The sequence below is a fragment of the Eurytemora carolleeae genome, unplaced genomic scaffold (genome assembly GCF_000591075.1).
Source record: "Eurytemora carolleeae unplaced genomic scaffold, Eaff_2.0 scaffold213, whole genome shotgun sequence".
Lineage (NCBI taxonomy): Eukaryota > Metazoa > Arthropoda > Copepoda > Calanoida > Temoridae > Eurytemora > Eurytemora carolleeae.
Genome location: NW_019396118.1, coordinates 268,004 through 291,164, shown reverse-complemented (window position 1 = coordinate 291,164; position 23,161 = coordinate 268,004). Strand labels below are relative to the sequence as shown.

Sequence of the window (23,161 nt, the reverse complement as noted above, 5' to 3'; positions counted from 1 at the left end):
AAACCATCTCAGTTTAGATTTGAAACCATCTCAGTTTAGATTTTAAACCATCTCAGTTTAGATTTTAAACCATCTCAGTTCAGATTTTAAACCATCTCAGTTTAGATTTTAAACCATCTCAGTTTAGATTTTAAACCATCTCAGTTTAGATTTTAAACCATCTCAGTTTAGATTTGAAACCATCTTAGTTTTGATTTGCAACTCATTTTAGATATTGAATCAACCCAGATTAGATTAGAAACCAACACGTTTTAGATTAGAAACCATCTCAGTTTAGATTTGAAACCAACTCAGTTTAGATTTGAAACCATCTCAATTTAGATTTGAAACTAATTTGAAATTAATTCATTTTAGATTTGAAATCAACTCATTTTAGTTTTGAAACAAACTTGGTTTAGATTTGAAACAAACTCATTTTAGATTTGAAATCAAATCTTTTTAAATTTGAAATCAACTCAGTTTAGATTTAAAACCATCTTGGTTCAGATGTGAAACCAACTCAATTTAGATTTGAAACCAATTCAGTTTAGATTTAAATCCATTTCATTTTAGATTTGAAACCATCTCAGTTTTGATGTGAAACCAACTCAAATTAGATTTGAAACCATCTCAGTTTAGAATTGAAACCAACTCGTTATAGATTTGAAATCAGCCCTATTTAGATTTGAATCCATCTCATTTTAGATTTGAAACCATCCCAGTTAAGATTTGAAATCAACCCAGTTAAGATTTGAAACCGTTTCATTTTAGATTTGAAACCATCTCAGTTTTGATGTGAAACCAACTCAGTTTAGATTTGAAACCATCTCAGTTTAGATTTGAAAGCAATTCAGTTTAGATTTGAAGCCATCTCATTTTAGAATTGAAACCAGCTCGTTTCAGATTTGAAATCAGCCCTATTTAGATTTGAATCCATCTCATTTTAAATTTTAAATCCACTCAGTTTAGATATGAAACCAACACAGTTTAGATTTGAAACCAACTTGGTTTAGTTTTGAAACGTCTCAGTTAAGATTTGAAATTAACCCAGTTTAGATTGTAAACCATTTTAGTTAGTTAATACCAACTCAGTTTAGATTTGAAACCAACGCAGTTGAGACTTTAAACCAACTCAGCTTAGATTTGAAACTATCTCATTTTAGATTTGAAACTGACTCAGTTTTGTTTTGAAACTATCTCAGTTAAGATTTGAAACCATCTCAGTTTAGATTTGAAACCAACTCAGTTTAGATTTGAAAACATCTCAGTTTAGATTTGAAACTAACTCAGTTAAGATTTGAAACCAACTCAGTTTAGATTTGAAACCAACTCAGTTTGGATTTGAAACAAACTTAGATTTGAAAGCATTTCAGTTCAGATTTGAAACCAACTGAGTTTATATTTGAAAACATCTCAGTTTAGATTTGAAACAATTTCAGCTTAGATTTGAAACCAACTCAGATTAGATTTGAAACTATATACACCATAATTTAAGTTTAGATTTAAGACAACTCAGATTAGATTTCAAACCACTTGTGAATTTCGAAATGTTCGTGCTCGGCACCCTTAATGTTTAAAGCTGCATTTCACAGCCAAAATCATATCTAGGTCTAACGCAGCCGCATGCAATAAAATCTTCCAAGTAATTTCTATTTTCTTTTTCAGCAAGAACAGTCGGCTCTTGACAAAATCAAGGCTTCAGGAAACAAGGGAGTTGTCAAATGCAGAATCTGTAAAGAGGACCATTGGACCACACAGTGTCCTTACAAGGACACCCTTGGACCACTCAAGTAAGTACTATTGGACCACATAGTGTCTTTACAAGGACACCCTTGGACCTCTCAAGTATGTACTATTGGACCACACAGTGTCCTTACAAGGACACCCTTGGACCACTCAAGTAAGTACTATTGGACCACACAGTGTCCTTACAAGGACACCCTTGGACCTCTCAAGTAAGTACTATTAGACCACATAGTGTCCTTACTAGGACACCCTTGGACCTCTCAAGTAAGTACTATTGGACCACACAGTGTCCTTACTAGGACACCCTTGGACCACTCAGGTAAGTACTATTGGACCACACAGTGTCCTTACAAGGACACCCTTGGACCTCTCAAGTACTATTGGACCACACAGTGTCCTTACTAGGACACCCTTGGACCACTCAGGTAAGTACTATTGAACCACACAGTGTCCTTACAAGGACACCCTTGGACCACTCAAGTAAGTACTATTTGACCACATAGTATCATGTACTTGCACCAGATATCTCTATTAAAAGATATTTATTTTACATATTTTGTTAACATATTTTACCCTTCCAAAGAGTTATTCTAGTTTATCATTTTGAAGATGAAACCCTACCGATATCCAACTCTAGTAAAACTTGTATCATTACTTATTTTGGTGTTAGGGTTATCTTAGACACACTTTTTGCAAATTGTGTAAGGAGGACATTTCTCAAAATGTATTTGTCAATGAAACTGTTAATAAAATGGGAAGAATAAATCCAATTTCGTATAAAAGATAGCTAGATAGCAGAAAATGATATACTAACTAGGATTGTTCATCCTGATCTTAACTTTGAACTTTTCAGGGAGAGTTTGACCACACCAGTTGACCGTGACGGTGCAGATGGAGCACCCGCTGCTGCTCCTGCTGCCACAGCTGGCGGCAAATATGTTCCTCCCAGCAAGCGTGGAGCTGAAGGAAGGATTGGGCTGGGAGATACCATGCCGGACCGTCGTAGAGATGACACCGCGGCAATCAGGTCACTTTGCTCTTCAGCCATTTTTATTTTATTTTTATTATTTTAAAGAATTTAGTAGACATCACCACTTTCTTAGAACAATTCTGGCAATGAATTTTTTTATGCTGTGCCAAAAAAGGAACAATTAGGGGAATAAAAGGAGGGACATGAAAGAGGAAGAAGGACAAAACTATTGAATATTTCCAATAACTTGAAGGACAACATTCTACCTTCTAATAAAGTTACTGAACCAACATTTTCTAGATTAAAGGTGAAAAAACAAAAAAATTCATGTTTTCCATTTTTCATTTGTGGATTCCATTTTTCATATGTTGGCAACTCATGAGACAGACCAAAAAAATGTTTGTTTCAGGGTGAGTAACATATCTGAGAACGCCTCAGAGAATGACCTCCAGGAGCTGTTTAAAGCCTTTGGTCATATTGCCAGGATATTCCTCGCCAAGGACAAGGTTTCAGGACTCTGTAAGGTAAGCTACTTATTAATTCATTCATTCATTCATCCTTTCATTCATTCATTCATTCATTCATTTATTCACCTATATATTAGGAATAGGGTTAACCAATGGGATGCTTATTTCCTTTAACGCCAACCTAGTTTTATTGAGATAAAACCACTCCTGACCAATAAGGAATCGCTAATATCTTTCAGGCTCTCAGATCGTCATTGCTCAATTGAATAATGGTTCTCATTTGTCATGAATACTGATTGAGCAACAGTTAAACGTTTTACTATTCGAAAGAAAATTTGGAAAATACTTCACCCAAAAAAATCTAAATTTTTGTTGTGGATTTTAGTTACAGATATAGATTGTAGATACAGATGAACAAATTATTTTTGATTGATTGATTGATTGATTGATTGATTGATTGATTGATATATAAATATCCAGGGATTCGCCTTTGTTAACTTCTACAAGAAGGAGGATGCGGCGAAGGCGATTGCTACCCTCAACGGCTACGGCTACGATCATCTTATCCTTAGCGTGGAATGGGCTAAACCCTCAACTGATCGTTAATTTGCCATCTTCAAATAAAAAATTCCACATTTATTGTGTTTGTTGAATAGAAGAGACCAGGGTTTAAGTATCACATGTTTGATAAATTTAACAATTATTCTTTTCTTAGAACTGTTACCACTTAGTTCCAAGTTGAAGTTTTTTAGTTAGAATTTAAAAATATTTTACGATTTTCAAGAGAATTGGTATGTAAGAAATTCTATACATACATTTTGGAAAATACAATTTTTCAAAATTTCTACAATTTCTACAAACCGGTTTTTATGACGATTAAATTTAATTAACGTGACTAATGCAAACGAAAAAGATATTTGGGCAAAATATGACTTTATGGGTATTAAAAGATCTGTCTTGGAACACAGAATTTAAGAACATTGTAATCGTACTTTGTTCATAAACAAATAAGTTAACGGCAAAAAACGGTTTTAGGAGGGAAATTTTGACACGAGTTCAAAAATAACCCGTTTAGGCCTTAACTCGACCAATTTTTAATCGAAATTTTTTGAAAATTTAAATTTAAATCAGCGGCCTTAGGCGGATCCTTTGTTATACATTTAAGCTTGTTCTGAAGATTTAAAAAAAAAAATTTTCTTAAATTTAATGCTCATTACCAATCCGGTTGAAGCAATTAAGATTTTGAAAATGCTTTTAAAATGAACCTCCCTTACTCAATTTATATATTTATATTTACATTTTGTTTAGGTTTCACGAGCTGGTAAATATTTGAAGAATAATCAACTTGTAAACATTAGTTCATTCACGGCTGCTAGGAATCTCATTCATTTATTCATTTGTTAATCCTTTCACTTCTTAATGATTTTGATAAATGAACGTGGTTACAGGAATTTACAATTTATTCCTCTTTCACTTCGTGCAAACATTTATAGAACTGACATTCGTGTGATAAAAAAACTACATCAATATTAAAAACATTTAAATCTAGATAAGCTAATCACACACAAAATTCTAATCTGTTCTAGTTTCTGCTTAATAAAGTGTTGTCAAATTCTTTTTATCATCAAATAGAGCCATTCGGGACAAAATGAGCCAAAAATATCCCTTCATTCATATTTAAGTTTTCTTAAATTTATCATCAGTCAGTGTTTTGTTACTTTTTTCTCTGGATTTTTTAAATACCTTTTATTTTTCGTTCTTTCTTAAATTATTTACTCTCTTTCTTATTATATCATATCTGTTCGGTTCCATAGTAGTAAACCTATCGTGTAAGAATTCCCATTATTACACGGTTCAGGAGGAACAATTTTAATATTGTTCGCTTCCTTGCGTTTAAGAATGCTTATTCTTACACTGTATGTGTAGAATTTTCATTCTTTAACGCTCAGACCATGTAAGAATGGAAATTATTACACGGTCAGAGCGTGAAAGAATATTCATTCTTACACGCTCCTTATATTGATCTTATCAGTATAGATCAATATTGATATTAACTTAATTATTTTGTACTGACATCATGTACAGGGCAAACTCACCTTTTTCTTTTACATTAATACATGCAAACTTACCTTTTTTAACTTAAAAACAACATGCTCACTTACCTTTTTCTTTTACATTAATACATGCAAACTTACCTTTTTTAACTTAAAAACAACATGCTCACTTACCTTTTTCTTTTATATTAAAACATGCAAACTTACCTTTTTTTACCTTAGTAAAACATGCTCACTTACCTTTTCATGCTCACTTACCTTTTTCGTTTTTTGAAGTATTGATATACCTTAATTCAGAAATATCAATTTGAATCTCAACCCTAGTCCTGACAGAAGTGTGGAAATTAACATTTTCTGACCATTTCCAAAAATATGGACGATGCCTTTAGCCTTATATTAGACACTTTCATCAAACTGCCGAGTCTTAAAGCATACTGCCCGACTGCCTACTTTATAAATTTTTTTTAGTTCATCTTCATTTTAAACCAAGTTTGGTGAGATTTTGCAAATCTCTGCATACTTGTAATAGTATGGTCAGAGCTTTTCAGTCAGTCACAATATCTCGCATAATTCGAGATGATGAAGTGAAACCACAATCAAAACCAAAAAGAAGTATAAAAACTTATCATTGAAATGTTAGTGTCACACTTTTTATGGAGTCTTAGCACTCCATAGCAATGAAAACAAACCAGTAAATCTTGCTTCATGAATAAAAGACAAAGATCTTCATCAGTTTAGGTCGAACTGATTCTTACTAGATAACCTGCTTTTATCTCCTCTTTTTGGAAGATTTAGGATCTAATATCCAGAAAATGATTTCTTCTATAAATGAAGACACGATATTGTTCAGTAGATTAAGACAACCCACTACTATACCTTCTCTCCATCTAAAAAACTCAGGGCACATTTAACATGCTGTATCTAAATGTAGTATCAACTTAAAAAACGAGCAAAATCATTGGTAAACAAACAAACTAAACTAAGGAAACAATCACACCACATGCATTACTTTCAAATTAAGAACCAATTTTTACTTCTAAAATTTTTTTTTAACATTTTAACATTAGTAAAATAAAAAACAGTGTTAGTCAGAACCAGAGCATAAAACTTATTTGCAACCTTTCATAATGTGAACTCTTCCAACTTGAAATAGTCGGTTTTCACCAGAATTATTTTTTAATATAATTTCTTGGGTATGTGCCCATGGAACCTCACAAATATGATATAATAATAATCTTATGAGGATAAAAATGTAATAATGGTATTCTTAAACTCGATGAAATAATCTTGATGCATTCTTTAACTCAGGCCTGCGGCCTTCGTTAAAGAATACATCAAGATCATAAGATTATCATATTCTTTAAAATTTTTTCTTATTTTCATTTAATTATTATTTTTCAACGAACTATTTATTACTGCATTCGTCGATCTTTGCAATCTTTTTATACACTCGTTTTTCAGTTTTCATCAGTTTTTCTTAAAATAGTTTTTCCATTTACCCTTGAAACTTTTATCTGATCAATAATGTGCAAAATATCGTCATTTTTATTACTAAGCAAGTTATTATATTAGTCACAACAAAACAGAAAACAATTGAAAAAAATTCTTTTTCAAGAAAAACCATAACATTCATACTTGATCAGGAAAGGATTTAAGTTTTAAAAGATTATTTTAAATGATTTGATGAAGGAGTAACCAAAAAAAGTTGTGGGACAAGACCTGCTGTATGCTCAAACCTCATTTTCAGAAAAGATAAATGACGAAAGAATATTCCAGCGAATGACAAGTAGCAAGTTTAGGGAAGCGCTGACCCATTATTTCACTGATTGTTGGGATTGATTGTAAAACCAAAAATGTAGATTCTATGTTTTTAAAATTAATTTCCCGCATTATTTAAATTTTTAGGATTTTTTATTACACCTAATCCCCCCCCCCTCCCCCGCCAAAAAATGCATCTTTATTTTTTACAACTTGTGATAATTATGATAGACTTATAATTCGTTTGTTATTAAAATTGTGATTGCACGTAGATGGATGGACCTATGGACTGAAATATTTGTTACTAGCTGAAGGGCCCAGCGTTGCTCGTGGAATTATTTTCAATTTCGATTTTTTTAGTCTTAAACACGACCCATGAGTGTCCACAAAAAAATTTAGCCCAATCGGTCCAGCCGTTTGGACGGCTATAGACAACATTTATATGAATGTCTTTTTTAATTATGTATATTGATTGATTGATTGATTGATTGATTATCTCTGTTTCAGATCTAAACTATCTAAAATGCCTGAACCTGTATCTTTTAGTTGGGCAGAAGAGGTGGAGAACTCAGATAAAACTATCCTTCCTCAGTCCAGGTTAGAATCGGTTTCATTCTTTCTAGTGCTTGATTTTGATGCGGATCCTGCACTGGAAAGAAATGGATCCGGATCCAGGTCATTAAAGATTTACTAAATTCTTACAAAGAAGGATTGTCAATTTGTTTGTCTTCGTTTTTCGCTTATTTTTATGTTAAAACTTGATGAACCATTTAGAAATTTAGGTTTTGAGATTAAAAATATTTTTTTAATGCAGTTTTTGGTGATATTTTGACCCTAGGCCCGGGATCCGTGGATCCGCATATTTTTGCATATCCGCACTGCTTCTCCCTAGTGCTTAGGATCCGGATACGCAACATTTAGGCTTCTTGGATCTGTATCCGCAACGATTGCGGGGATACACGTATACATCCGGATTCAAAGGATACCATTCTAAGCCTTTAAAAACTCGTGTCTCTGAAAACCCATATCTGAACTGTTGACTAAAGAGAGAATGTTATAAATCTCCTGATCTCTGAATAGCTCATTAAGTGTTTGCAAAAAAGAAGAAAAATAATTTGAAAATGCTTCTTTGTTAGGGAAATCAGTAAATCTTAAAGAAAGTTCATGACCTGGATCCAGATCCACATTACGAACATTGTCAATCTTAATATAAAAATTAAGTCTCAGTGTTTTATATTAAGATTAAGAAAAGTTTAACTTAATAAAGTAATAGTTCTGATATAGACTAACAATGTAGTTTCTCCTTTTTTTACAATAACATTTCTATCTTAATTAAAATAATATATAATTTTTTTATATCCTTGCGTTGTTAAGGAAAAAGAAATTTGTTTCAATTTTCCTGAAGTTTTCTGTACGTTATGCGGAAAATTAAAATTTTGGAAAAGCATTCTAGAATTTTCCGTTTCCGGTAAAAATTGTTTTTGAAAATATAATAATTTCTGTACTATTGTGCATCATTCCCGGAGATATACTGCGTAACTTAAGTATCTAAAACTTAGGATTTATGTATGGTTCAAAATTATAATTTTTTCGGCTTACCCTTAGAATTTACTTTAAAATAATATAGTTTTATTAAAAAGTCCAAACTTTTTTTGTTTGTTTTGAATAAGATTTTATTCATTTTTCATCAGAACACCTCTAGGATATGTAACTCCTTTATATTTAATATTTAAGTCTTTTTCAGAGAAGTCTAGTAGCTTATTATTTTAATTTTTATAAGAAATAAATATATTCATCATAAAATTAGCATATTAAATTTTATGCTAAAAAAAAAAATTTCAAAATAAAAAATGTTAAGGTACTGATGTACAGATGTACAGATGTAATTTGAAGTAACTATTTATTTATGACGTGGCATGTTATTATTTAATCTTTATTAGATCAGCGGGAAGATATCGTCCTAAACTATTATAACTTAGATATCGTCCTTGTTTCATCTTAAAAATTGTTAAATTCTGTTAATTATGTTCTTTAATCTCTGCTGCATAAAATCCTAAGCACTGATTTTTAGATAGAAAAACGAATATATTTCATCCTTCCTGCTGTCCACAGGGTACCGTTAAGAATCGGGCAGTTTTCTTTAAAAATGGGAAATTACATGAAATTATTTGAAAAAACTAGCTGAAGTGCCAGGCCAGGCCTTGCCCGTGGAATTTTTAAAAATCGAATTAAAAAAATGAATTTGTTTAGCCAATGTCACTTATTAGCTACTTATGAGTGTCCACAAAAAAATTCATCCCGTTTGGTCCAGCCGTTTTGCCGGCAATAGGGAACATATATACGAATGTCTTGTATTATTATATAGTTAGATTTAAGTGTTAAATATTTAATCCAAGAAATGTATTATTTTAATAATTAAAATTGATTATTACGTGTTTAGGGAGGAGATCAAAGGAGACACTAAGACTGTCACCGAGTTTGCGTTTAATGAGGTGAGATTTTGTCAGGGATTTGAGATCATCTGGAATAAGGGCGTACGAGAGCATTTGTGTAAGGGGAGGGGGGCAATTTTGTGCCCCTCTCTTGGCAACATTGTGCCCCCCCCCTTAAAAACCCTCTTTTTTTAAAAAATATTGATAACTTTTTAAACTACGTTAACTATTCGATCATATACATTATACACACTTCCAAATTACAAGTGTTAATGAATTACTTTTGTAATTTTCTTAAGTGGACATGTGAAGTTTCATTTTTGGAATTTACTTGTTGTTGGAGAGAGCTTTTTAACCTGTTGGAGAGAGCTTTTTAACCATAATTTTAGGATTTGTTTTGAAAATTTGCTTTACCAAAGACGGCTTTTCTAACAGTAAAGACGACTGTGGTAGAATATTTTTGAAAAGCGTACTAAAACTACGGATAAAAAGTTCTAGCTCCAATGAACACTAAAATTCAAAAGGTAAACTTCACATGGTCATTAAATACATTGTTGAAATCTCTAAAAAAAGAATTGCAAAAATCTGAGGATACCCTACATAAAAAAGCGAGGTCAAAAAATATTAATACAATTTTTGAGCAAATGCATTTAGTAAAAAATAATTATTAGAATTTAATCTTTTAGTAAGTAGTAAAAAAAATGGCGTTCAAATTAGCTTGATATCCTAATTAACAAAAAGGTTACGACCAGTTAAAGCATGCGTGGTCAGGCTAAGAATTGCCTCGAGGCCGAAACTTTAGGAGGCTATAACTCAGTAACCAGAGGTCACAGGAGCCTGACATTCAATGTTTTCTCATAAGACGTCAGCAGCTGTGTGCAAAATTTAAAGATAACTGGCTGAGCTAATACAGGATGACCAGGACCCCCTTTCCTTTATTTTTCTTCCCTTCACACCTTTCTTCACATCTTTACAGATCATTGTCTACATTTATATATAAAGTAATAATCTGTTTATACCAATCATAACTCAGGAGCCCCTAGACCGATTGGGGAACTTGGGAGAACCACGGAAATATTCTTAGCTTGGTTTTGAGATTCTAAGTTAAATGGGTCCAATTTTATATTTAAAAATAGCTAAAATCGTTATTTACAAAGAAGCGCGGGTAAAAGGCGGGAGTAACTATAAGTACCCTGGGCTACGCTGGGTTCTCAAGCTAGTTTAGTATGATATATTCAGGATGGGAAGAAGGTGAAGATTGTCCGAACCTACAAGATCGTCAAGAAAATGGTTCCAAAGGTATGTTTATTTATTTGATTGATTGTCTGATATATACACTTATTTTAAAACTTCATCGTTTATTACGCTGCTGTGTAAATAAAAAATAATTAGTTTGATTGATTGATTTATTGATTGATTCATTCGTGGATGGATTATTTTATTTTGTTTTGATTTACAAAATGCTTCATTGATTTATTTAATTGGTGGGTTGTAGATTGATTGATTTCAAGGATTTCAAGGTTTTGGACTTTTTAAGGTATTAAATCTATAGTATTCTTGGATTGATTAATGATTATATGCTGATTATATTCTGTATTGTAAACTGAATCTTAAACATTTTATCGTTAAAAGGGGGGGGGGGGACAATTCGACACTTTGTGACCTCCAGGATCATCTTAGGTCAAGAAGGGGCCTTAGAATGGAATCGGAACACCCAACAACCTATGATTTAATACCTCACATGACTTATTTTTATTGATTTCATATTTTGACCTCCGGAGTAAATTGATATTTGGTGGTCACAACCTCCAGGATTATCTGAGATTAAAAAAAAGGCCTAAGAATGGAATCAGAACACCAGAAAAAACCTTTGATTTGATACCTCACACAACCCATTTGATTTAATATTTTGATCTTTTTAGAGGTCGTTATTGAAGGGAGGCCAAACTGGAGGTCAGATATATGTGTCAATTTCAGCACTTGATTATGGGTTAGCAAAAAATATGAACACGTCAAACACTGGATTCGTTGCTGCAACTATATTCCTGGGGTTCCTAGCTTTTGTTTGATATGCATAAAGCCATAGTTAAAACCTTTTCATTTTTGGAGGTCATTTAGGTCATTAGAGGTCATAAGAGGTCATTAGAAGGTCAAACATTGGACTTGTTACTGCTACTGTATTCCCTGGGTTCTTAGCTTTCGTTTGATATGCATTAAGCCATAGTTGAAATATTTTCTATTTGTGGAGATCATTAGAGGTCATTAAAATTCATTTTGATTTTATTTTAGGAATTTCGAACACTAATTAGGCGTGCAGCCAAAAAAATGGAAGATTTGAACCAAAAATGAAGGCAGGCCTCCCCCCCCCTACAACAACCATGCCAACTCCACCATCCCCTTTTCGTCGTGATCCATGTAGATGACTAAAAGTAGAGGTTGCATGCAAAATTTTAGCTTTCTATCTAAATATTTAGGACCAAACGCAGCAGTACAAAATTTGGTGGCACAAAGTGTCGAATTCCCCCCCCCCCTTTTTTTCTGTTGGCATTTTGTCTTGGCTGCTGAAAACATCCTGCGTGGATTTTTTCATGTCTCTAAAGAAATCAAAAGCCACTTCATATCTGAATTGATTCAATTCAGGTAATTGCAGCTAGGAAATCTTGGCCTAAGTTTGGAATGTCCAAGGGAGATAAACCAGGTAAAATATGATTGCCCGGTGGAGGTAATTATGGCCCTGGAGGTTGGATTTTATGAATTTGATTTCTGAAATCTTTAAACCATTAAAATTGTTCTAAACAAAGGAGCTTGTCTGTCAGCTTTAGTACTAATTTCAAGTAACGTTTTATTCAAAGAGGACAGACATGTCGGATTCACTTAACGGAACCCCTGAAACCGTTGTCTGATAAAAATGAAATATTCATGTTTATCTTTTTGGACTTGCGCTTTTTTTCTGCGGAAACAATGGGAGGGAGGGAGCTAAAAATTAACATTTTATATTTTCACATACAACGACATTTTGCATTAATGAAAATACGAACTTAAATATTTTTAACCCTATCTCTGCTGGAATACTTGAAAACCAGGATATGCTGGGGGGGGGACCCCCCCCCCCTCTAAATCCCATGTTTGACGTCCAAATATGACAAATGATACATCATTGGAAAGCTCTTGTGCTCTACATTTAGAATCTGCAAAAAAATTTGCAAATTTGCAAAAATTGATTTTTTTATCGCAACCCAGTTAAATAGTAAAAATGTTTGCAAAAAAAATTGTCCAAAAAATGAAAAATTATACATTTTTGAAAAGCCCTTGACCATGCCATTTAAAATATGCAAAAAATGTTGCAAAATTTTAAATAACCTTATCAAGAAAAACTAAAAATGTGCAAATTTTTTTTGACAGGTTGTTTGCAAATATTTGCAATCGTACACCACTGAAATGACTTTCCTTGCCTTACATTCATTGATTCTGATTATGTAAATTTGTTTCTTTCTTTGCCAAGTAATTAATTAATCCATAAATAGACTATTTAAGGCAGAAGACTTAATTTAACCTTGTAATCGTCATATTTTAAAAGTTAGGGGCCATCTTTACAGAATCTTCATTTGTGTCTGTCAATTTATCTATCTATGTATTTATCTATCTATCTATCTCTGTATCTAGGATCTAACCCCAAGACTACGAGAGTAGCAGAGGAGATCTATCTATCTATCTATTTATGTTTAGGACCGAACCCCCAGACTACTTGAGTAGCAGAGGAGATCTATCTATCTATTAATGTTTAGGACCGAACCCCCTTACTACTTGAGTAGCAGGGGAGATCTATCTATCTATTGATGTTTAGGACCGAACCCCCAGACTACTATAGTAGCAGAGGAGATCTATCTATCTATTTATGTTTAGGACCGAACCCCCAGACTACTATAGTAGCAGAGGAGATCTATCTATCTATTTATGTTTAGGACCGAACCCCCAGACTACTATAGTAGCAGAGGAGATCTATCTATCTATTTATGTTTAGGACCGAACCCCCAGACTACTATAGTAGCAGAGGAGATCTATCTATCTATTTATGTTTNACCATCTCAGTTTAGATTTGAAACCATCTCAGTTTAGATTTGAAACCATCTTAGTTTTGATTTGCAACTCATTTTAGATTTTGAATCAACCCAGATTAGATTTGAAACCAACACGTTTTAGATTAGAAACCATCTCAGTTTAGATTTGAAACCAACTCAGTTTAGTTTTGAAACCATCTCAATTTAGATTTGAAACTATCTTAGTTTAGATTTGAAATTAATTCATTTTAGATTTGAAATCAACTCATTTTAGATTTGAAACAAACTTGGTTTAGATTTTGAAACAAACTCATTTTAGATTTGAAATCAAATCTTTTTAAATTTGAAATCAACTCAGTTTAAATTTAAAACCATCTTAGTTCAGATGTGAAACCAACTCAGTTTAGATTTGAAACCAATTCAGTTTAGATTTAAATCCATCTCATTTTAAATTTGAAACCATCTCAATTAAGATTTGAAATCAACCCAGTTAAGATTTGAAACCATTTAAGTTTAGAGTAAAAACCAAATCAGTTTAGATTTGAAACCATCCCAGTTTAGATTTGAAACCAACTCAGGTTTAGATTTGAAACCATCTCATTTTAGATTTGAAACCATCCAGTTTAGACTCGAAACCATCTCAGTTCAGATTTGAAACCATTTCAGTTTAGATTTAAAACTAACTCATTTTAAATTTGAAATCAACTCAGTTTAGATTTGAAACCAACACAGTTTAGATTTGAAACCAACTTGGTTTAGATTTGAAACCATCTCAGTTATGATTTAAAATCAACCCATTTTAGATTGTAAATCATTTTAGTTAGTTAATATCAACTCAGTTTATATTTGAAACCGACTGTATGGATTTGAAACAAACTTAGATTTGAAATTTTTTCAGTTCTGATTTGAAACCAACTCAGTTTAGATTTGAAACCAACTCAGTTTAGATTTGAAACTATATCAGTTTAGATTTGAAACCTTAGTTTTGAAACCATATCAGTTAAGATTTGAAACCGACTCAGTTTGGATTTGAAACAAACTTAGATTTGAAACCATTTCAGTTCAGATTTGAAACCAACTGAGTTTAGATTTTAAAACATCTCAGTTTAGATTTGAAAACATCTCAGTTTAGATTTGAAACAATTTAAGTTTAGATTTGAAACCAACTCAGTTTAGATTTGAAACTATATAGTATATACACTATAATATAAGTTTAGATTTGAAACCCACTCAGATTAGATTTCAAACCACTTGTGAATTTTGAAATGTTCGTGCTCGGCACCCTTAATGTTTAAAGCTGCATTTCACAGCCAAAATCATATCTAGGTCTAACGCAGCCGCATGCAATAAAATCTTCCAAGTAATTTCTATTTTCTTTTTCAGCAAGAACAGTCGGCGCTTGACAAAATCAAGGCTTCAGGAAACAAGGGAGTTGTCAAATGCAGAATCTGTAAAGAGGACCATTGGACCACACAGTGTCCTTACAAGGACACCCTTGGACCACTCAAGTAAGTACTATTGGACCACATAGTGTCTTTACAAGGACACCCTTGGACCACTCAAGTAAGTACTATTGGACCACACAGTGTCCTTACAAGGACACCCTTGGACCACTCAAGTAAGTACTATTTGACCACATAGTGTCCTTACAAGGACACCCTTGGACCATGCACTCAAGTAAGTAAGTGTCCTTACAAGGACACCCTTGGACCACTCAAGTAAGTACTATTAGACCACACAGTGTCCTTACAAGGACACCCTTGGACCATGCACTCAAGTAAGTCCTATTGGACCACAGTGTCCTTACAAGGACACCCTTTGACCACTCAAGTAAGTACTATTGGACCACACAGTGTCCTTACTAGGACACCCTTGGACCACTCAAGTAAGTACTATTTGACCACATAGTGTCCTTACAAGGACACCCTTGGACCACTCAAGTAAGTACTATTAGACCACACAGTGTCCGTACAAGGACACCCTTGGACCATGCACTCAAGTAAGTACTATTGGACCACAGTGTCCTTACAAGGACACCCTTGGACCACTCAAGTAAGTACTATTGGACCACACAGTGTCCTTACAAGGACACCTTTGGACCACTCAAGTAAGTACTATTGGACCACAGTGTCCTTACAAGGACACCCTTGGACCACTCAAGTAAGTACTATTAGACCACACAGTGTTCTTACAAGGACACCCTTGGACCACTCAAGTAAGTACTATTTGACCACATAGTATCATGTACTTGCACCAGATATCTCTATTAAAAGATATTTATTTTACATATTTTGTTAACATATTTTACCCTTCCAAAGAGTTATTCTAGTTTATTATTTCAAAGATGAAACCTTACCGATATCCAACTCTAGTAAAACTTGTATCATTACTTATTTTGGTGATAGGGTTATCTTAGACACACTTTTTGCAAATTGTGTAAGGAGGACATTTCTCAAAATGTATTTGTCAATGAAACTGTTAATAAAATATGGAGAATAAATCCAATTTCGTAGAAAAGAAAGCTAGAAGTAGAAAATGATATACTAACTAGGATTGTTCATCCTGATCTTCACTTTGAACTTTTCAGGGAGAGTTTGACCACCCCGGTTGACCGTGACGGTGCAGATGGAGCACCCGCTGCTGCCCCTGCTGCCACAGCTGGCGGCAAATATGTTCCTCCTAGCAAGCGTGGAGCTGAAGGAAGGATTGGGCTGGGAGATACCATGCCGGACCGTCGTAGAGATGACACCGCGGCAATCAGGTCACTATGCGCTTCAGCCATTTTATTTTTATTATTTTAAAGAATTTAGTAGTCATCACCTTCTTAAAACAATTCTGGCAATGAATTTCTTTTTGCTGTGCCAAAAAAGGAACAAGTAAGGGAATAAAAGGAGGGTCATGAAAGAAGAAGAAGGACAAACCTATTAAATATTTCCAATTACTTGAAGGACACCATTTTAAATAGAACTTTTAGCTTCTAATGAAGTTACTGAACCTACATAATTTTGTAGATTATAGAGAGAAAAAAAATCAGGTTTTCCATTTTTCATTTGTGTATTCCATTTTTTTGTATGTTGGCCGCCCATGAGACAGACCAATAAAAAATGTTTGTTTTAGGGTGAGTAACATATCTGAGAACGCCCAAGAGAATGACCTCCAGGAACTGTTTAAAAACTTCGGTCATATTGCCAGGATATTCCTTGCCAAGGACAAGGTTACAGGACTCTGTAAGGTAACATCCATTCATTCATTTATTAAAATATATATATATATATAAATTATATTTATATTTCAAGAGTATTTTTTAAGTTTTTTATTGGCTGGTGGGAATAATTAAAAACATTTTATTTTTCAATTCCAAATACACTGGGGTTGGGGGTCCAATTTTTATCCATATTTATCCTGTTATCTACTAGTTAGATTTGATTAATTACATTCTATAAAAAATCATTAAAATCGAAAATTATTTTTGTAACCATGTTAAACATCATAAAAACTTATCGAGTTTAGAGGTCGCAATTTTTGTATATTGAATTATTTTATAATCTGTTCTCTTTCCGGGTATTTAACCAATGGGATGCTTATTTCCTTTAACGCCAACCTAGTTTTATTGAGATAAAACCACTCCTGGCCAATAAGGAATCGCTGATATCTTTCAGGCTCTCAGATCGTCATTGCTCAAATGAATAATGGTTCTCATTTGTCATGAATAATAATTGAGCAACAGTTGAACCTTTTACTATTCGAAAGAAAATTTGAAAAATACTTCACTCTAAAAAATCAAAGTTGTTGTTGTGGATTTTAGTTACAGAGAGAAATTGTAGATACAGATGAACAAATTATTTTTGATTGATTGATTGATTGATTGATTGATTGATTGATTGATAGATAGATTGATTGATTGATTTATTGATTTATTGATTGATTGACTGATTGATATATAAATATCCAGGGATTCGCCTTTGTTAACTACTACAAGAAGGAGGAGGCGGCGAAGGCGATTGCTACCCTCAACGGCTACGGCTACGATCATCTTATCCTTAGCGTGGAATGGGCTAAACCCTCAACTGATCGTTAATTTGCCATCTTAAAATTAAAAATTCCACATTTATTGTGTTTTGAAATTAGGCATTTGATCTATTCCAATTTTACTATATATAATAAGTACAATTGCTGCGCGCAGGCACATTGTATGCCTGGATCCTAAGTATAGCTTCAGTAAGGCATAAACCAACCATGGACGCTGATGTAAATTTACTTTGATTTCTTTCTTAATAGATGACATTCGTGTAAGTAATTATATGAAATTATTATAAAAATTGTTCTTATCAATGTTATATTGTTGCTATAATACTTCAATCTATTTCAGTTAAACATCCAAACTCTTCTACCAAGTAACATCATCTGAATAAAGAATTAAAGAAAACACAGTAAATTAAAGTGAGAGTAGTTTGAAACCGGTCATTCCAAGGGAAATCAATACATATTGTGTTTGTTGAATAGAAGAGACCAGGGTTTAAGTATCACATTTTTGATAAATTTAACAATTATTCTTTTCTCAGAACTGTTACCACTGTTCCAAGTTGAAGCTTTTTAGTTAGAATTTAAAAATATTTTACGATTTTTCAAGAGAATTGGTATGTAAGAAATTCTATACATACATTTTGGAAAATACAATTTTTCAAAATTTCTACAATTTTGGAGTAAATTGGTGTTTTCAGTAGAATCAATGTATGTAAATTTTCGATTTTTTTTTAAAATAGAAGTTCTACTTTGACTCCTTTGACAGTCTGTAAGAGGTATAATGGTAAGTGTATATAAAGTTTAATAGATAATAAATACGTAATTGTTGGCAGGTACAGACAAAAGTATGTATGAATGTTTATTTAGATGGAGACTGATGAAGGAATGATGATGTTGTGAATTTGTGTAGTAGATTGGATTGGGATTGGGATTGGGATTGGGATTGGGATTGGGATTGGGATTGGATTGGATTCTTGAACTGTTACACAAGGAAATTTTTGACAAATTTGACTGAGTATTGCATCTTGAAATATCACAAAGTCTAATGATTATTCAATTACTGACTCATTATACTAAATCCATCTTAAAATCACTCATTAACCAACTTTGTTATATTTCAAGATGCAATACACAGTCAAATTTGTCAAAAATTTCATTGTAAAACAGTTTAAGAATTCAACACACAAAATATTAATCTTAGGTAGGATTAAAAAAATGGTTTGAGTTGTGCTTTTTTGCCTGACGCAACTGGATTTTTTAAAATCACACTTTAAAGGCCCTAAATATACCATTTAAAAAAGTAGTTTTGCCCGGAAGAGTCAAATGTGGTGGTAAGGAAGGGGAAATAGTGGTGGCTTATGGCTGCCGGAAGAGAAAACGCTAATATGTGACACGAAAGGAAAAATAGTGGTGGCTCATGGCCGCCTGCCTTCCCCCGCTCGTATGAAGGATCAATGTGCATGCAAAACTATAGTTATCAACTTCTCAACATTTTGGTTTTAGAACTTGAATGTGCCTCAAAAATACGTATTTTTATGTAAAGGTAAAACTTTTAAATTCCAAAAATTAAGAAATGTTTGGATTTTTTCAAATTTAAATCTAGGTAAAGGCAAAGGCCAAAATTGTCTGATTTTTACGGATATAAAATGCGTATTTTTACCTAGGAAATGGTTACGAAAATACGTATGTCATGCATAAATATGGAAAATACGTATTTTTACGTATTCCAAACCTAAGAATACGCATTAATATGAATTTTAAAAATGGAATTTTAGAAACGCATTTCTTATAATAAATATTTCTTAAAATAAATCTGGAACATTTTCAATTGTTTATTAAGGATGATTATTGCTGGATACTGTTTTTCAACAGCATGATTTCGGATTAACCATAGGGATGTCAGTTCTCTACCTGAGTGCTCAGTTATCTGTGCTGTACACTTACAACTGCTCAAGAAAAAAGTTATATTTTTATTACAAATTAAATTGAATTAAAAGTTATATTTTTATTACAAATTGAAAAAATAAGAATGTATGTTTCTGTAGTTTTAGGTTTTTATCAAGTTTTGCGGATAAAACCATAGATTAATAACAGTACAGATAGAACTCTAGATGTCGTCTTTACAAGATTTAGGGGCTTGCGCGATTCTCTCTCTGTCTTTTCATGCAACGCGGCATGCGCGTAACGCATTGGGCCTTTGCCTCAGGGTTATCGTGAACGGAAAACCCCTAAATCTTGAAAAAACTACATCTATAGTGTTCTATCTGTATTGTCATTAATCTATGGATAATACAGACAAAACTGTAAAGACTTTAAAAAAATGGTTAACTTTTAGAATGATTGCTATTTGAAGATGTAACCTGTTGAATGATTGTTTTTTGAAGATAAAGATTTAATAAGCTTTAAATACATGTTTAACCTTCAGGTTGATTGTTTTGAAGAGTTGATCTTTGATGATTTTGTTTGTAAGGTACAAAACCTCTTGGACCTTTGCCTTAGGGTTATTGTGAACGGAAAACCCCTAAATCTTGAAAAAAAACTACATCAGTGTTCTATCTGTTTTGTTATTAATCTATGGATAATACAGACAAAACTATGAAAACATATTTTAGACTTTAAATTATGTTTAATCTTCAGAATGATTGTTATTTGAAGATACAGATTTAAAAAGCTTCAACCATCAAAGCCATCTTTAAAGCTTTTTAAATCTTTATCTTCCATGATTGTTTTTTGAGTAAGAAGAGTTTTAAAGCTCTTTCAAGATTTTGTTTGTAAGGTACAAAATCTCTTAAGCATTGAGAGGGGGGGGGGTAGCTAGGACACGAGAAAAACAAAAGATTTTGATGTCGAGTCAAAAAAAAAATTGTCTTATATATGATTTTGCACAAATAGAGTAAAAAAAGAATAAGACCTCTAAGACGAAACTCTTACAGATTACAGCTTTCTCAGTAGATATCACTATACTAAATCAAAGAATTATTTAAAAAGACGATATCGAATTCGTCACTGAATTCCCATGTTTATTGGGACACCCTGTATGTTAATGAGCCCACGAATACATATACAAGGCTGCAGTATCATTGAAAATATCACATTCAGTCACAATTTCACATATTTAACATTTACACAATCTATATATAAATTTGGCTTGTTTGTCTGTTTGTATCCAATAAACGTCGAAACGGCTGAACCGATCGGGCCCAAATTTTTTGTGGGACATCCGTGACCATAGGGAAGGTTTATGAATGATAAAAGTTAAAAATAAATGTGTTTTAAAGGTTTTTAATTTTGTAAAAAAATTAAATTCTTTAAAATCCGCGAATATTTTTTTTTAAATCCGCAAAAATTTTTTCTTCTTTGTTTTAAAATGTATACAAAAAGAACATGTTCACATTTTAAATAGAAGATGGGCACGAAGCGCCCTAAAAGCCTCGAAAGAAGGGCACGAAGCGCCTTGAATTTCTAGTATACAATATATTAATCATAAAGATGAAAGGAGGAATTTACTGCTGTGTTTACACTTATTCATTTTTCTTTTAATCAGTGGGCGTGGAGAGCGTGGATCTTCCGAAGTAAGGATCAAAATCTTTTCCATATTACACAATACACATAGATTACATTTCCGTGAACAAGGATTATAAGATGACGCACTGTAGACCATTTAATAATTTTTTTTTATTGCTCTTTAATTCCCAATTATATTAATTCTTTAAATATATTTATAGATGAGGATGTTTTTTTTGATTGATTTTATATATATGTATATATATTTAAACATCTAAAATGTATATTTAAACTGGAAAAATATGTGTGTATTAGCGAAGTACCTGAACGTAAACTTAAGAGTATTCAGACATTGTATGAATTGTATTAAAATACTAATAACTTTATGAACTAAATAGACGTGTCCACCTAGCAACAGGGTTGCCCAAAAATGTTAAGACTTTAAAAAATGCAATCTTATAGTTGTTTCTGTCTTTTCTTATAAATTTATAATTTGATGGTTTGATAAATGAATTAGCAAAGGATGAAACTGAGTTTCACAAACCTGTCTGGAACCATGAATACAAGGAAACGAACTGAATAAATTTCATACAGTCGTCTCTGAAGTCTCATCCTTTGTGGATAACCCTGAATCTTAAGAAGAAGGTTAGAAGAAAGTATCCGACCTTTCGAAGCAAACAAATTTCAAATAATTTTTTTTATTTCTTCTTTTTTCAAAGAAATTAAGTTTAAAAAACGATATGATATATGAAAAAAACGTGGGGGGGGGGGGGGCGTTAGAAACCCCCTCCCCACCGCTAGGTAGGGGTTACTTCTGGAGAGCATTTTGTTGAAAACTGCCTCCGCTGCTCCGAAGTATCTCTCCTGGTCATTGGTGTGCTGGCTGCTTACTTTAAAGGTGGCTCTGACTCCGAGCCAACAATTTAAGAGAGTAACGTTGAACAAAATTTCCCAGTTTCCTTTTCCCATCCATGAGACCGGGTTTCCGATACTGGGTTACACGGGGGGGGGGGTACATTGTTTTTTTTTTTAATTTAGAAAATATATCTTTAAAAAACACCATTTTGAAAAGTTATTCTAGTTTTCGTCCGTAAAATTTCCGTTTTAACAACCTTTAAGTTATGGCACATATATATACAATCGTTATACAATCTACATATATAGATGTTCGATTATAACTCCTTGCCCGATTTGCCTCAAATTTTGGTTGGAGAACTTGGTAAATCCACGGGAATATTTTTAGTTCGGTTTGAAGATTCTAAGTTGAGTAGGTTGATTAGTTTTGTGAAGTTTAATTTCCAGGCAAAGCCGGGTACCTAGTCAATAAATATAAATAATATGAAATAGAACTTGAACCTACATTTACAACCACAACTTCATAACTGTAAGGAAAGAGGGGGTAGATATATAGCTGTAAGGAAACAGGGGGTAGATATATAGCTGTAAGGAAACAGGGGGTAGATACATAGCTGTAAGGAAACAGGGGGTAGATATATAGCTGTAAGGAANTCCACTATAAATAGAGACTTTAGGGAAAAAAAACGCTCTCACGCATCAGTTTTAAATTTACGCTGGGTGATTTAATTTTTACTTAGGACTTTCATAAAAAAACATTAGCTCCATGCAAGTTTAAAAATATTTTTTCCAGTAAGGCCCTTAACTTTCAGGGTAAAATACAAAGAGAATAGAATATACATAGCTGTAAGGAAACAGGGGGTAGATATATAGCTGTAAGGAAACAGGGGGTAGATATATAGCTGTAAGGAAACAGGGGGTAGATATAAAAATAGTGCCCGTAAAAAATATTTGAACAGTCAACTGTGAACGAAAAAATTAAAACATTTCAAAATGGGTATCAAAGATGTGTTTTACAGTCATAGGAGGCTCAAGAAAATTAAGCCTTTTTTATAGTCATTTTGTGGACTATTTTATTCTGAAGCCCCCCCCCCCTCTGAGGGGAGGCACCCATGGGGGGGGCATTTTAATATTACATCTGCTTACATTTCCCTTCCCCAGGCAATCTACATTCTACATTGCATTGCATTGCTCTCACCCAAACTAAAAGATAAAGAAAAGAAAAAAAATATATTCTGATTCACAATAATACCCTTCAAAGCTTTGTCTGATCAAGTATTGCATTAAATATTTTATTTTATTTGCTGTTTCTCTA

The 23,161-nt window shown here is 32.9% G+C and overlaps 2 protein-coding genes and 1 long non-coding RNA gene across 3 annotated transcripts in view; all 3 read left to right on the top strand.

The window, feature by feature from the left end:
• The window catches only part of LOC111695468 (uncharacterized), a 6,072-nt gene extending 1,530 nt beyond the window's left edge, over window positions 1-4,542 (top strand). Inside the window, exon 2 of the long non-coding RNA XR_002763877.1 lies at window positions 4,471-4,542. This is a non-coding gene — a long non-coding RNA (uncharacterized LOC111695468). The remainder of the gene's footprint in view (window positions 1-4,470) is intronic.
• LOC111695467 (eukaryotic translation initiation factor 3 subunit G-B) lies at window positions 2,136-3,801 on the top strand. The gene is made up of 4 exons (XM_023464813.1): window positions 2,136-2,205; window positions 2,579-2,752; window positions 3,105-3,219; window positions 3,643-3,801. The coding sequence occupies exons 2-4, from the start codon at window positions 2,715-2,717 to the stop codon at window positions 3,766-3,768; spliced, it is 279 nt and encodes a 92-aa protein (XP_023320581.1). The 5' UTR covers window positions 2,136-2,205; window positions 2,579-2,714; the 3' UTR covers window positions 3,769-3,801.
• A 2,379-nt stretch (window positions 4,543-6,921) lies between the features above and the next one.
• Window positions 6,922-17,940, top strand: LOC111695461 (eukaryotic translation initiation factor 3 subunit G). Its single transcript, XM_023464793.1, has 10 exons — window positions 6,922-7,571; window positions 9,415-9,466; window positions 10,646-10,705; window positions 12,047-12,104; window positions 13,251-13,303; window positions 14,848-14,972; window positions 16,052-16,225; window positions 16,582-16,696; window positions 17,417-17,753; window positions 17,834-17,940. Exons 1-9 carry the CDS (start codon window positions 7,498-7,500, stop codon window positions 17,540-17,542), a joined length of 837 nt encoding a protein of 278 aa, XP_023320561.1. The 5' UTR covers window positions 6,922-7,497; the 3' UTR covers window positions 17,543-17,753; window positions 17,834-17,940.
• The last annotated feature ends 5,221 nt before the right edge of the window (window positions 17,941-23,161 follow it).

Coding starts and splice junctions, on each gene's coding strand:
- LOC111695467 (XM_023464813.1), top strand. CDS start 2,715: ATGCCGGACCGTCGTAGAGATGACACCGCGGCAATCAG. Junction 2,753..3,104: donor GATGACACCGCGGCAATCAG/GTCACTTTGCTC, acceptor TGTTTGTTTCAG/GGTGAGTAACATATCTGAGA. Junction 3,220..3,642: donor AGGTTTCAGGACTCTGTAAG/GTAAGCTACTTA, acceptor ATAAATATCCAG/GGATTCGCCTTTGTTAACTT.
- LOC111695461 (XM_023464793.1), top strand. CDS start 7,498: ATGCCTGAACCTGTATCTTTTAGTTGGGCAGAAGAGGTGGAGAACTCA. Junction 16,226..16,581: donor GATGACACCGCGGCAATCAG/GTCACTATGCGC, acceptor TGTTTGTTTTAG/GGTGAGTAACATATCTGAGA. Junction 16,697..17,416: donor AGGTTACAGGACTCTGTAAG/GTAACATCCATT, acceptor ATAAATATCCAG/GGATTCGCCTTTGTTAACTA.